A 15,278-nucleotide genomic window follows, 5' to 3' on the forward strand; every position below is an offset into this window, starting at 1 on the left:
TTTACGGATTTCAAATCTAATCTTTATTTGTTTTAAAGATAACAAATGGGTATCTTTGAAAACGGTAATTGAATTCTTTCGAGAGAAGTGTTTGCTTTAATTATTATTCATCGGATTTCAATGAAGTGAAAATTCCAAGGAATGAGAAAATAAATTATACGTTTTATGTTTTCCATTATCTGAAGCTATTATTTGTTTAAGTAAATTAAAGCAAAATTTTCTTTGATTTAGAGATGTTTATTTTTGTTATTCTCAATGAGTCATAGGGTATTAATTTATTATTAATTGATCTTACTACACGCTATTTCATTTTACGTACTTTTCTTTAAGCAATGTAGATGATTATTTTTGGTCGAGATTTAAATTACTTTTTTTGATTATTTTTTACTAAAGAAAACATGATATGCTTTTTAATTTTAGTTTTTTAATAGATTCATTCCACGATTGATTCAATTTCAGTAATGTGCATAAGTATGTATTTATTTCGAGTACTATATTTATCAATTATTCAATATATATTTTAATAACTAAACAATAAAAATATAAACGATGATATTACTAATGTAAAAGGTATCTTTATATCGTCTTGAATCAAACTCCTGCGATGACAACGACAATTATCTGTAGTATTGTAGATGCGTTAAAAGTCAAAGAGTAAAGATGCCGAACAAAGAATAAAGATGGCGAACACAAAGAGCTGTCGAATACGTAGCCAAAATTTTAAAGCTTCTTAAATATCTCAGCATCTTATATATCGTCGTAATGTCTTCATTTTAAAATTAAATTTTTAATTCCCTGGTGACGTGTGATTTACATTTTGAACCAATTATTTCATTATATTTTTTTTTCTCTTTCTTTATGCTACCACGTAGATTTTTCCCCGATAATGTACTAATCTATTTTGTTTTATTTTTATTAGTACTAGAAGTACTTTTTTAAAATTAACACTTCATTTTAAATAATTGTCAAGTTTTTTTTGCCGAATCTCCGAACTATAGCCAGTTAGCGGATAAGAATTTAAAACATTTCGCTATATTAAAATTACTTGGTGAAAAACGTCTGACAGATCATATTAAAAAAGTACACCTATTTCTATAAGAATGAACAAACAAGTTATTTATCTTCTTAAATGCAAAGTTTCTTTTCTGATATGGGATTTAAACTTGAAGTATTAAAGCTTGTAACAAAACTTGTTCTAAATAATATCAGTTTCAAACTATTCTCAAACTTTTTAATCTTCCTATTGACTTCTGTAAAGTTTTGTTTCATTTAATTTAAAAATGGTTCAAATTATTCAATTACTTCCAACCGAAGAAAAGAACATTAAATTATTAAAATACATTATTTAAGCAAATAGCATTAAATCTAATTATATTCAACGTCATTATATTTAATTCCGTCTTTCTCAAAACATTAACTTTTGGCCTTAGAAAACTGAACTAAGAATTTTTTTTTTTTAAATATTAGTTTCGGAATACCTTAAAGAAAAATAAATTTTTTGAAGCTTAAAAATTAAATAACGTAAGGAAATAAATTGAATTTTTTGGTAGAAAAATAAGAACTTAGACGTAGAAGTGGCAGATGCATTTTCTACGTTATTTTTTTCTAAAAAAGTATAGTTTCTTGAAAGATTTTTAAGTGATATTGCCATTAAAAGAGAACAAATCTAAATGAAGAAAACTGAAAATTCCTCATTGGCTTTTGAGGCACTTTTAATATTCTTTATTCCATTTTATCTTCTAAAATTTCATTAAAATGGATAAGAAAGATTCTTTTTTGTTCACTTTACATTCCAGCGTGACATAGCCTGTTTTCAGGCTATAAGCTTTTTATATAGTTCTTAAGACTCAATTAGTTTTCTCACGAGAACAGCAGTTTTACAATTTAGAATAAAGAAAAAAAAGGGAACATTTTCATTTTGAATTTGAAATTTAATATATTTTGAAGTTCTATTGATTTTTCTTGACTTAATATGTCTTTTGAGTTTTTAATAAATAGAATTGAAATCGAAGTTTTGGACGTATGTGTGCTTTAAAATCTTTTGTTTTAGTTGTACTTTTGATTAAATGTTTACAAGAATTTCTTTTTTTGATATCTTTAAATTGCCTTTTTTGAAAGTACAGGATTACAAAATTAGGCAAATTAAATTTTAAGACAATAAGTTAAATTTTAATTAATTTTAAGACGAATTTTTTCAGAAACACAAAAATTCCTGCTTTTCCGATTAAGTCGAACATATGCCTATTTTTCTACTCAATCACACGTTGCTTGATGCTTTTTTGCAGAAGCTGTGTCAGTTTTTGTACGTTCATGTCATACCAGCTCCCTGTTATGTTTCTTAATTTGAGGAGCAAATGGAACTAGTTACTGTGTGCTAAGTCTGAATTCAAAGAGTGGTTGGGGGTATGTTCCATGAAAGCTGTTGCAGCAGGTGACTGTTTTACGTTTTTGTTTAACAATCCTGTTCTCCTGTTTTCTACTATCATTGCTCGTCTGAAGTTTTTCAATGTTTTATATTACTTGGACCTATTCAACTTTTTTTAAAAAAAATTGTATTTCTCAGGAACAATTCGACCGATTTCGTTCAAATTTTGTATTTTGCATTGTAAATTACATTCTTTAAAATTATGTAAAAGATTGTATACTTAACAATTCAAAAAATTTTCGACTATTATTATATAAAATAATAAATAAAAAAAATATTTACTAAAAGGTATTTTTTGCACGAAATTATCTTTGGATAAACAAATTTTATAATTTTGTGTAAAAATTTCTCAATTCGTTTAAATTTTTTTCCAGATATGGCGAAATATGTAAATTAAGGGAATCCAAATTTTGGAGTGCTCTCCTGGCCTAACTATGGGGACTATATTTCCCAGATTGCGGTTACCCCTTATGACTTGGGGGTTAGAAATTTGAATCTGTCGAAAAAAGTGAATGTTAATTCAGAGAAAGTATGTTTTTGTGTCTGATTTCGTAACTTAAAATTCCGTATAATTATCATATTTAATATCTCACCCTCGAACCATCAAGATTAAAAGCTTGAACGCGAAGATCCGGTCATTAAATCAAAAGTTATTCAGAGTGGTAAGTTTATTCCTTTGCTCACTGTAAATTAAGACTTAACGCACGCGACATTGGTGCTGGAGCTGTTCTATGCCAAACTTAACACCAATGCCAAACGTGCTCTGAACTTGTGAGTTTTCGGAAAAGGGCGACCAGCTCGATTAACATTCAACCAGAAGTACCATAAAATACCGTTTAAGCGCCCCCTAAAGTTTGTTGAACATCATCAAAAAGGCTAGAATAGGCGAATAAATGACACTGAATTGACAGAAAAAAAAAGAAAATTAGTTATATTTCATAATACCTAAATATTATTGAATTAGATTAGATAAATAAAAATTTTATTAGACATTGTTTTAAAGTATTATGTTTAAAACATGCTCTTGCCAATAGAACTTGCTTTGGTAATATTGCTTCATTGTTACGAATAATAATTCGCATTCTGATTCGTACTTTTGTTGATTAATAATACTTAATATTTCAGATTTTTACTTAAAATAAAAGTGCTAATGTAGATATAATGTTGTTTCGACATTATGTCAAAATGTCGTTAATGTTACTTTCGACAGTTCAACAATCAATACATCACGTTTTCATTAATATATAATCGTTTTATAAAAAATGTTCGGGCATGTATTACTAATAAACCCTGTCGGGCATGTAAGACTAATAAACCCTGTTGCATCTGAGGAAACTTTTTTGTTAGTTTAGTGTAGGGGTGACAACCTTTTTGAGTGAAGGGCCACTTGCACAGCTGGTTGACTAACGAAGGACCCCAGGCCCTATTTAGTCATGATAGCGGCAAATATGTTAATTTTTATGTAAACATTAGTGTTCTAAACACTTAATTTTTTTTACCAGTAAACTTAGAAAACATATTTGCAGAAAATTAAATGCTTTCAATTACTGAAATTACATTAAAAATGATACTTTTTAAAAACAATTCTCCCTTTTTATCAATAAATGAGATTATATATATAAAAAACTGTAATGCTCACAGAATGAAAGCGTAGAAATAGTACATTCATACTTTAATGAGCAATATATATTTTAATTAATGAAAAATTTATAGAGTTTAAACAAAAACCAAAAATAAAAACAATATTACTGTACGAAATAAGATTTAATATTTATTTGGTATACTTCATATATTATTTCTATTTCTCGAAATATTAAAGGTTTCATACTGCAATAACATTGTATTTAAATATCGGGATATTGAATGCATGGCGCTAACTACCGAAGCAAAGACGGAAAAATAACTTATATTTACGATGAAATATGTTAAAACTTTTTACTTTGTACGTCTGCACTTTGATTCAAAATCTTTTAAACATTTAACATGAGCATAGGTTTATAAAAACAACGGGAGGATTGAGTCCGAATTGCTCAGATAATAGAGCGCTCACCTAACACTGTGAATAACATAACATGCGAATAGTTTTAAGCGAATAACGTACCATTATAAATGCCGTTATTTTGTTTAAGTTATTCAAGCCCGTTATGTTAATTTTTTCTCATTTTTAACCAATGCGCTCTTACTAATTCCGAAAATGATTCAAAACGTCAATTTAAAGAAAAGCCGCAGTTTTGTGATAATGAATGCGTTTGTTTTTGTTTCAACTCCAATACTGCATAGCAAAAATTGAGAATTCTTCATTGACATTTTTATCTATTAGGCACATTTAATTATTACTTATATAATCTTATTACTGATATTTAGAATACTGAAATTTTACCTTCTGACTGGAACACTGCCATTATGTGCCCAATATATAAAAAAGATGATACCATGGTTTGTTCTAACTACAGAGGTATAAGTTTGCTATATACTACCTACAAAATCTTGTCAAACATTTTATTTGAGAGACTTACACAATATATAGACCCTCAAATTGGAAACTACCAGTGTGGTTTTCGCTAGGGAAAATCTATTAAAGATCAAATATTTGCACTTAGACAAATTTTAGAGAAGACCAGGGAATTTGGTATTACCACACATCATCTCTTTATTGATTTCAAAGAAGCCTTTGACAGTATTAATAGAAATCGCTTGTATGAAGCCCTGGTTGAGTTTCAAGTACCACCAAAACTAGTTAGACTTGTAGAAGCAAGCATGTCAAACACCGTATGCAGAGTCAAACTTTTGGGATCTTTATCTGAAGAAATTAAAGTAAATAATGGAGTCAGACAGGGAGACTCCTTATCCTGTCTTCTTTTTAATGTTGCTCTAGAGAAAGTTATAAGAGATGCTGAAATCAATATCAGAGGCAACATATTTTCAAAATCTATTCAAATATTGGCGTATGCGGATGATTTAGACATTATTGCAAGAACTGTTCCTGTATTAAAAGAAGCTTTCCTTTCTTTGGAGCTTGCTGCTAGGGATATGGGACTAATCATCAATACCGATAAGACTAAATACATGCCTGTACTTGCTAAATAAAATTCTAGTGAATCCTATCTGGAGATTGGTTCCCACAGGTTTCAGACTGTTCAGAATTTTACTTACCTTGGTTCAATAGTTACTGCCAACAATAACATAGACAATGAGATTCGGAATCGTCTAATTTGTTCAAATAAAGCTTTTTATGGTTTAAAACGTTTTTTCAAATCATCTCTTTTATCAAAAAATACAAAACTTTTACTCTATAAAACATTAATTAGGCCAATACTTACCTATGACTCTGAGACCTGGAACCTAACTCAAGCTGGTGAAAATAAAATTGCCATTTTTGAGAGAAAAGTTTTGAGGGCCATCCTTGGTGGGATAAAAATAAATAATTCCGGGAGAAGACGATATGATACTGAACTGTATAAAATCTACAGAGAGCCAGATATTGTGAAATTCATTAAAATAAATAGAATGAACTGGGCAGCTCACATTTTCAGAAGGAATGATGACTCAAATTTAAAGAAAATCCTACTACACAAACCCCTAACGAACAGGAAAAGAGGTAGACCCAGGCTGAGATGGCTGGATTTAGTTGAGACTGATTTCCTTACTCTAAAGGAGAAAAACTGGCGAACAAGTGTCAAAAGTAGAGAGAAGTGGATTCGAATTCAAAGGAAGGCACTGGCCCACCCTGGGCTGTCTAGCCAGATATGATGATGGTGAGGCACATTTAAAAAATATTAAATAACTATTAAAATGTCTAAGTTATTTGTCCGTTATTAAGCCCATATAATTCTTTACAGGAAGATGCCACGCATGGTTTCAAATTACAACTTTGTTTCAAATGAATACTGTGACTTTTAACTGAGACTTTTAACTGAGACTTTTAACTGTGACTTTTAACTGTGACTTTTACTGTGACTTAAACTGTGACTTTTTGTTAAAAATTCTTTCTTGGAGAAAACTTTTAAAAGCGCTGTTATTGATTTTTATCTAACTGAAAAATTTCTCCACTTTTTTGAAAGATTAATAATTTTTAAAAAAATTCTTTTTAGTTATTAGTCTATTTTGAAGTCTAGACTATTCTTTTTTAGAGTGAGGTAATATATGAGTTTAAAATTGGAGTCTTGCTATTTTCTTTTCTTTGATGAAAGATCAATCATCCTTAAGCTATTTGCGAAAGTAGACAAATAGTGAACTACGCACTAAATATTTTATAAAACTTCGATGGAAAATAGGTTTGAGCTCTTTTAACTATAAATAGTAATAACTTTATTCGATCCCATAAAAAATACAAGCAGGGTTTTGCAGCTTAAGAGAAGTTATAGTTAAACGCTTTGCATTTAACCAAACTATTCAGAAAAAAATTTATACTCGGCACTTACAGGAATTAGTTTTTAAAATGGAATATACTAGATTTTTTGCTGTTTTCTTATTTTTGAACAATATAAATATTAAATAAGTTTCTTCTAAAATATTTTGAGTATCTAAATCTATATTTAGAAACTATTTTTTTTTTAAATTTGAGAACATTTCTCAATTTACTCATAGCAATGACATTTAAGAAATAGTTTTTTTCGTATTAAAAACATCCAAAGAAATGATTAATAAAGTTAAAAATATGCTTCATTTAATATTCTGGGGTTAAACACATAGCATGTATTTAAACAGTATGTTTAGTGTTGATTGTAAACAATTTAAATTTAAAACAATTTACTTAATTACAGGTACCTACTTACAATTATTTATAAAATATCTTTTAATTACTCTTAACCTGTTAAATGACCGTTGATCGACAGAAATTTGAATGATTCTGCTGAAAATGTTTAGTTTCAGTTGTAAGCTGTGTACTTTTACTTACAAGTTAGCATAAAAACAAGTCATTTTTTTGCGTATTAAAGCATGAAATATTTTATTTGATAAACTATTGGTAATAATGTATGAAAGATCTTGTACGAATTTTGTTATTTATATTACAAGACGACAAGCATGTGGGTGTTTTGCTTCTTAATTAAGCATTGATTATGATTTTGGGTAAAAACTTAAATGTCCTATTTATTTACTTGAATAAAGCGTTTTTCTTCTACTTGACTATTTACGATAATAAGTTTAATTTACGTTTGATTACTTCTAGCGTTTTTGTCCTACCCAAAAAACCTCGGGTAGGTTTTCTTAAAAAAAACCACTAAAAAAATCCAATAAAACTTGGGTCAAATGTTTTTTTTGGTTTTCTTATAAACATAATCAAAATGGAAAATAAAGAATAAGATAAAAGAGAAATAGATTTAAGAAATATTTATCTTAAATATATCGATTCTGGAATTTTCAAATCAAAACTAACTAATAGTTTAAAGAGTAATTCCTAAAACTACTGAGAAACTTGTTAAATAAACAGTAGTTCTGTAGTTAGTTGGCCTGCAAAAGGCTTACTTTATAACTAAAAAATGAAGCTATAACTCATGAATGTTAAATAATAAATAAATAAAGCAGCGAACAGCATATTTTTCTGATCCCAATATTATGATTTTATTTTTACTCAAGGAGTCTTTTATTAACATCAGCATGAAAAGATGGTTCTGCTTTAAAATTAAGACTTTTTTTTATTTTAATTCATAACTTAATTATTATTTTCGTATAAAAGTTTTCTTTTTCTTTAAATTGTTTTATTTTGAAGTAGAAATTAAATCTAAAAAGTGTTAAACTTGGTAATATCTTAAAAAACCCCAATAAAACCCACCCGGGTTGGTTTTAAAAAAAAAATTCTGATTACTTCTGATAGTATTTTGACGTTTTATTACTTTCATTAATATTTTAACGTATGATTATAGTCGGTAATCATGCTTTATTATATAATGTAGTACCATACCTCCTAATGAGTCTTCTCTGGACTGACTTGCTGAGCTCGGAAGATGGTGACTTTCCCACTCTTGTAGGATTTCTGGAAAAGAAAAAACATTCATTAAATTTTAAAGTAAGGTTAAAAATGGAAAATAATAACTGTATTTATTGACAGTTTGATGTTATTTATAGTCACATATTTTCAGTTACCTTAACCCATTGACATACGAAGACGCCTGGGAGGCGTCATTTGTTTCTTATGTCAAAACAGTAATTGACGTGTCTCAGACGTCTTCAACACAGAGATGCCAACTTGCTCCGGACAGCAAATAAATATTTTAAAGTGGTAGTTTATCAATTGTAATTCTTGGTTTAATAAATTCAATTTAGTAGATTTTTAGCCACTATTTCTAAATAATTCGTAGGCTTACATAGTTCACCACTTTATACTAGTTATGTCATTAACATTGACCGCTTTGACCATCATTTCAACAAATTAAATAGAAACTTCTTTATTAAAGCCACCACCTGCGATACCGCAAATTTTAATGATATTTTCGACTGCATAAATCTCAAAGAGGATGCAAAAATTCGACCCATTGCACACTTCTACACTTCTGAACAGAGCCACATTTACTTACACATATACACACAGCCTCACAATCCTTTAACTCGCCCCCCTTTTGTATGTATTTCCAAACTGTAAATATTCAGTAGTGTTTATTTTCTCATTGTACTTTAATTTTACCTTTTTCATGTACATTTTTATTACTTGTAATTTTGTTATTGCCTAATAATGGCAAAGTGCCATTTTTCTTTTCTCAAGAACTCCATTTGCTCCCCAAACTTTAATTTTGTCATGCATGTTTCTAAGTTTAACTTCAGGATGAAATGGGAAAGGGCCGTAAGGCCTCAGACGCCCAGTTCCACTACAACGAGCGAACGAACTAGTTATGTCATGCTATACATTTTATAAAGCAAGCAAAAATAGTCAAATATTTGAGAAATTTAGTTTGCAGTTATTTATCTTTTTTTTAAAACTATTTTCGCGTATCCGAAGCAGTTGGCATCTCTGTCAACATTCCGTTACGAATTGTTGTTTACAGTACAATCAAAGATCATTTCTGCATCAAGAAATGATATATCAAGGGGTTAATAGTTTTCAGTAAAAGTATAAACACTCCTGTGTTTGGTTTCAAAATCAATTCGATACGTTTCGTTCATGTGTGCGTTATGAATACATGTTATTGTTAAAAAAAATCTAGTTTGCAATCATTTAAAAGCTTTTCTAAGAAACTGTTTATCAATGAATGTTGTTGACATGTTTATTAGAGAGACGTGGAAGTCAAGAGATGAATAATTGATATTAAATAATAATAACTATTCCCCCACGCGAACTGTTCAGAACTATATTTTTCTTACAAAGTTAAAATATAGCCAATAGTTAAGGTTTCTTTCTTGTATGAACTCTCCATGAAGATGTAACAACATTATGTTGAATAATTCCATATATTTAATGACTTCCGCTGATACAACTATTAATGCATTGTTATGTTATTAAATCTACATAAATAAAGCAGAATGTTTATATGTGTGTGTATATTTGTATCTTAAAAATATACGAAATCGCATTCGATTCGCACCCACCACAGTGCTGACATAAAAATATCCTTAGTGATATACGGATCATGGGTAAGAGTCTCCTTGTTGTTAGGCTAACCGTGGGTGGTTTCCGTGGTTTTCTTCTACATATAAAGCAAATGCGGATTGGTTCCATCAAGAAGTCCTCCATGAAGGCAAATTTCCTCCAATACTTGATCCAGGAGTCTTTTGGATTAAGTCCAAAACTCAAGGTTACGGAGTTTAACATCGGCAGCTGTAAACTGAAATTTGGATCGGTTTCAACGACAGTTATAAAACAAAATGCCAGTAGTATGAACCAAGGTGACTCAGGGGATAGGGGAATCGCCTCCAAATGAAATGATCCAGGTTCGATTCGCAGTAGTGGCTAGTAGATACGAGTTCTGCTCCCGGCTCGCACCGATCACAGTGCTAACGTCTCCTTGCTGTCTGGTTTGTGCCAATGCTTGATACAGGAGTTCCTTTGTCTTTGGGTTGGGTTCAAAATTACAACCCTACGGAAGTGAACATTGGTAGTGATAAACTCAACGCTTGTTATAAAAAAATAAAATAAAATACCAGTAAAATATTTAATACCACACTTAAGTAAGTATTAATGGCGGCAATAATAGTCTGGCAATTTTTTACAGCATTTGAAATGAGTACTGATATTTGTTCTCCAAAAATTATTATTAAAAATATTAATGCCTTATCTAGTTATTTTCGAGAATTGTAATCAGTTCATATTGGTAATAGGTACAAATTGAACTTAAAAATAAATTTTGTATTAAAGACAATGGAGAATTCGTAAATGAGAATCGTAGAAAATTTCCAGATTATTGTTATATAAGTATAAATTGAAATAATTATAATTGAAATAAGTATAAATTGAAATAACAAAATTTTTGTAATAAAATTTAAATAATAAAATTTTTGATGAAGATATATTGGTTTATTTAGTGGAGAAAAGGTATTTATTCGACTAAGAGAACCATGAAACTATCTCAGTTTTATTATTGACGAAAATGATGCTTAATTAATTTTAGTACTAGGTAATACTAACACATTATTAAATGGAGTTTTTTAATAGGTACTAAATGTACCATTATTGGTATTAAGACATCTTCTATAGGTATCGTGGAAGTAGGTTTTTTACGACCTTTGCAAATGAATAACATACCTAGGCTAAATTTGAAAAATGAATCATTTTATATTTTGCTTTGCAATTTTGGGTAGTATATATCGTTTGATATGGACTAAGTCGGTTAACAACGACCAGGTTGTGCGTCTATAGTCGTCCAATATACTTGTATTCTATCAATAGCATTTACCAGTCATAAAATGTAAATGGAAAATCATATAAAATCTTCCGTCTAATAAAAAAATAATTTCTAAGTCCTGTAGACGACTTGCGTGGCGCCATCTAGTTTATTCAGAAGAAACCCGGTAAACAAATAATATGTAAAAACAAAACCATAAACAATGCTTTTTCCCTTATTCATATTATTATTATTAACCATAACTTATATGCGTGAATGTTCAACACAAAATTTTAAAATAAATTTAATAAGTGGTAGACCAAGAGGACAAATGAAAGGTATGTTTTATTATATTGGTGGTCGTTAATTTTTTTGTCACTCTGAATTTCGGATATTTTTAATAAATAATTATTTATCGCTATTTTAATGGCGGAATTGTAAACAATATTCCTTTTTCTGAAATTATGTTGATTCTGATGAACATGAACAGCCATCTGTTTTGGAGGGTGTCTTAAGAAATTCATTAAGAGCTTTCAAGCTCTTTTCTGACACTAATGAAAAAGAGTAGCAGAACGTGAAAGATGAGTCTGATAACGGCTTCGGAAGAAGGCTCTTAGTTATCTTTAATATCGATTACGCAGATAAGTTAACACTCTGTTTATGTGGCAGTTTATTGACATTAGTGCGATGACTTGAAGGCATTAAAACAAAAATATTTCTTATCGGAATTCTCGGAATAATAGAAGAATTTATTGATTCTGTTTCAGTAAACTACTAAATAACTCGTCGGCGAATTTTTTTGTTGTTGACATAACTTGAAATGCATGTTTGAAAAAATTAGAATAGCTTAAAATGTGTGCTTAGAAATAGAACGTAAAATGGTATGAAATGCAAATTTAAAAAAATTGGACAAAGCTCTAGATGCGTGTTTAAGAAAATCATAACTTGAAATGCATGCTTAAAAAATTGAACATTGATTAAGATGCGTGTTTAAGAAAATCATAACTTGAAATACGAGTTTAAAAATTGGACTCGGCTGAAGATACGAGTTTAAAAAAAAATCATAGCTTAAAATACGTGTTTGAAAATTTGAACATAGCTCAAGATGCGTGCTCAAAAGAATCATAGCTTAAAATACGTGTTTGAAAATTTGAACATAGCTCAAGATGCGTGCTCAAAAGAATCATAGCTTAAAATACGTGTTTGAAAATTTGAACATAGCTCAAGATGCGTGTTCAAAAGAATCATAGCTTAAAATACGTGTTTGAAAATTTGAACATAGCTCAAGATGCGTGTTCAAAAGAATCATAGCTTAAAATAAGTGTTTGAAAATTTGAACATAGCTCAAGATGCGTGTTCAAGGGAATCACGGCTTAAAATACGCGTTTAAAAATGAATACAGCTCAAGATGCGCTCTTAATTCATTATCATATAATTAATTATTATCTTATAATTCATTATCATGTAATTTAACTATACGCTCGTAATTATAGTAATTAATAATTGTAATCAATGATACTTATACTATTACAATATATATAAGCTAAAATCTTGTTTGCATGCATTTTTGATTATGAACTAAAAAGAGTATTTCAGAAAAGTTGTTGATTTTAATTTCTTTGAGCAGATTTTTTTAATTAGTCATTATAAAATAACAATTTGTGATTCGTAAGTGAATAATAATAAATCGAAACATGAAGTAATTTTTTCTCACTTAATGAAAGAAACCAAGCAAAAAGTAAATCAAATTAAAATAAAGTTAATAATATATAATTCATAGCTTCGTAGCTAATTTACTCATTTTTTTCGTACTTCGGATATGTTCGAATATATATATTTTTTTTCCATACTACACTATAAAATATTGTACTATAGTACCACTCGATTTTAAATAGAATAAAATTTGAATGACGCAATTATGTTTTTAAAAGACATTAAAAATTAAAAAATATTAAGTTTGTGAATCAACTCTGTTTTTGCACTTAGTTCAAAGAAAGCACATCAAATCGAAAATTCATTAAAGTACCATCTATTTTTAAGTAGCAACCATCGAATATTATTTCACGGGAAAAAAATATTTTATCACAAAATCATTAAAAACTATTGAACAAGATTTGCTAGTGCTCAGTGGAAATGTGTTTTATTAAGCTTAAATTGAATTACAAAAACAAATTACTATCCCTCTGGCAATGAAATGAATTTGAATTTTATTCCGTTTTTAATAGAATAAAAATTTTTGGAAAGAAGGTAGAGTAAAAGCATTCATTTGATTCGAAATAAATTTAAAGTCCATTCGCTAAACCAAATGTATGGAAAATTATTTAAATTGCTATTTTTAAGTTATTATAATATATTATGTATGCTTCGTGTCATCTTAAAATTAAAGTGTGGGCCTGGAAAGGCGTGGTTCATTATTTTTATATGAGGGGTGTATTAAAATATGCTACTTTTTTGTTGCTAAAATTGTAATAATCCGCGCTGTTGTTATATGAAAGGCTGAAAAAGAAGACACATTTAACTTATTTGGCGTCGGTAGCATTGGAATTAATGTTAATTACTTAAACAGTTTTCAATTTATGAAATATTCACTTAAGAAAAACTTCATATTTTAAATAAAAAGAAACGAAAATAAGTATATTGTATTTGTCATAACAGGCACTCGTTTCATTTTAAACTATTCATAACATTTTTCAAAATATTATTTGATAATATGATTTCACCTATGGAAAAGATAGAAAAATAAAATATTATCGTTTTCGTCTTAAGCAAATCTGTTAAATTAATCCTTAAAAATTGTCTGCTTTCTCCTTGTTTTTTATTTTAGTTACAACGATGGGGATGCTAAAGCAGGGTTCCCACGGTCCTTGAGAGTCCTTGAAAGTCCTTGAATTTTTTTGTGCTAAATTTAGGTCCTTGAAAGTGCTTGAAAAACGTCTTAGGTCCTTGAAAAACTTGATAGGTCCTTGAATTTGTCCAATACTGCCGGCGGCCCTTTTTATAAAACTCCCGCGGATCTTTCTCGTTCTTTCTGTTTTGTTCCCGAGCTCTCTCACGTGGTTTTTAACGCCACCGTTTCTAACCGGCCCTAGCGTCTTGGTGTCTGCCAAGCACGCGGAGCACAGCAGACAATCAATGCGTTCGGGGCGAGACTCCACTTCATCTTCTGTCGCATATGCTTAGATTTTCTTTTTTCTTATCGAAACTGGAATACTCTTGAATTTCGTAACAATATGTACCTTGTAGTTTTCAATAAGTTTGCCGTTTTACCATACCATCCGCACTTGTCCTTACGTTTGCGTCATTTCAAAACTTTATTGTAAAGCGTATTCGCAAAGGCACGGCTTCGTATTTGTGTTATGTAGTTTAGACTAGTTATGCCTGGGAAATGCTATTTTAATCCCCAATGGATGGATAATCAAGCTTATAAGGAATGGATTTTATCGATACCTGAAAAGAAGTTCAGAGCCAAGTGCCGATTATGCATGAAGGAGATCGATATCGCGAAAATGGAAGAATCTGCTCTGAAATCACACATCAAAGAAAGGTAAAACAAAAAAGCAGTCTCATGCCCTGAGTTCTCTTTTTCCAAAGACATCAACATCTAATTCATCTGGTGTAAATACTCCTTCAACATCGTGTGCCCCATGTGAAACAGAAACTTTAGTGGCCGAGGTAACATCCCTTAGGAAAATTTGCCATAGGTTTGCCATAAAAAATGCCATAGGATATTCCTATGGGGTTTTGCCTATGGCAAAATTTTGCCATACGTATATGGTAGAAGTATATGGCAAAATTTTACCATAGGCAAAACCTCATAGGAATATCCTATGGCAAATTTTTGCCATACATTTATGGCAAAATTTTGCCATAGGCAAAACTCCATAGGAATATCTTATGGCATTTTTTTGTATGGCAAATTTTTGCCATAAAACTAAGATGTGCTACAGCTAATGACGAAATATTTTTCCATAGGCTATAGTACACCTTTGCCATACAGCTATGGCAACATTTCTCGTTGATATTTTATCATACATCAATAAATAGTTACTTACAAGAATCTTTCGCAATGGATATTAAAAATGCAAAACTTAATAATTGTA

The 15,278-nt window shown here is 29.7% G+C and overlaps 1 protein-coding gene across 2 annotated transcripts in view; it reads right to left on the reverse strand.

The window, feature by feature from the left end:
• Positions 1–15,278, reverse strand: part of LOC107437431 (uncharacterized) — a 455,576-nt gene that overhangs the window by 17,989 nt on the left and 422,309 nt on the right. For both annotated transcript variants that reach the window (XM_016049433.5, XM_016049432.5), the window contains exon 3: positions 8,328–8,399. In XM_016049433.5, coding sequence (XP_015904919.1) covers positions 8,328–8,399 — 72 coding nt within the window. The remainder of the gene's footprint in view (positions 1–8,327; positions 8,400–15,278) is intronic.

The sequence above is a fragment of the Parasteatoda tepidariorum genome, chromosome 7, assembly GCF_982258835.1.
Source record: "Parasteatoda tepidariorum strain Cologne lab strain chromosome 7, Ptep-v5.0, whole genome shotgun sequence".
Taxonomy (NCBI): Eukaryota; Metazoa; Arthropoda; class Arachnida; order Araneae; family Theridiidae; genus Parasteatoda; species Parasteatoda tepidariorum.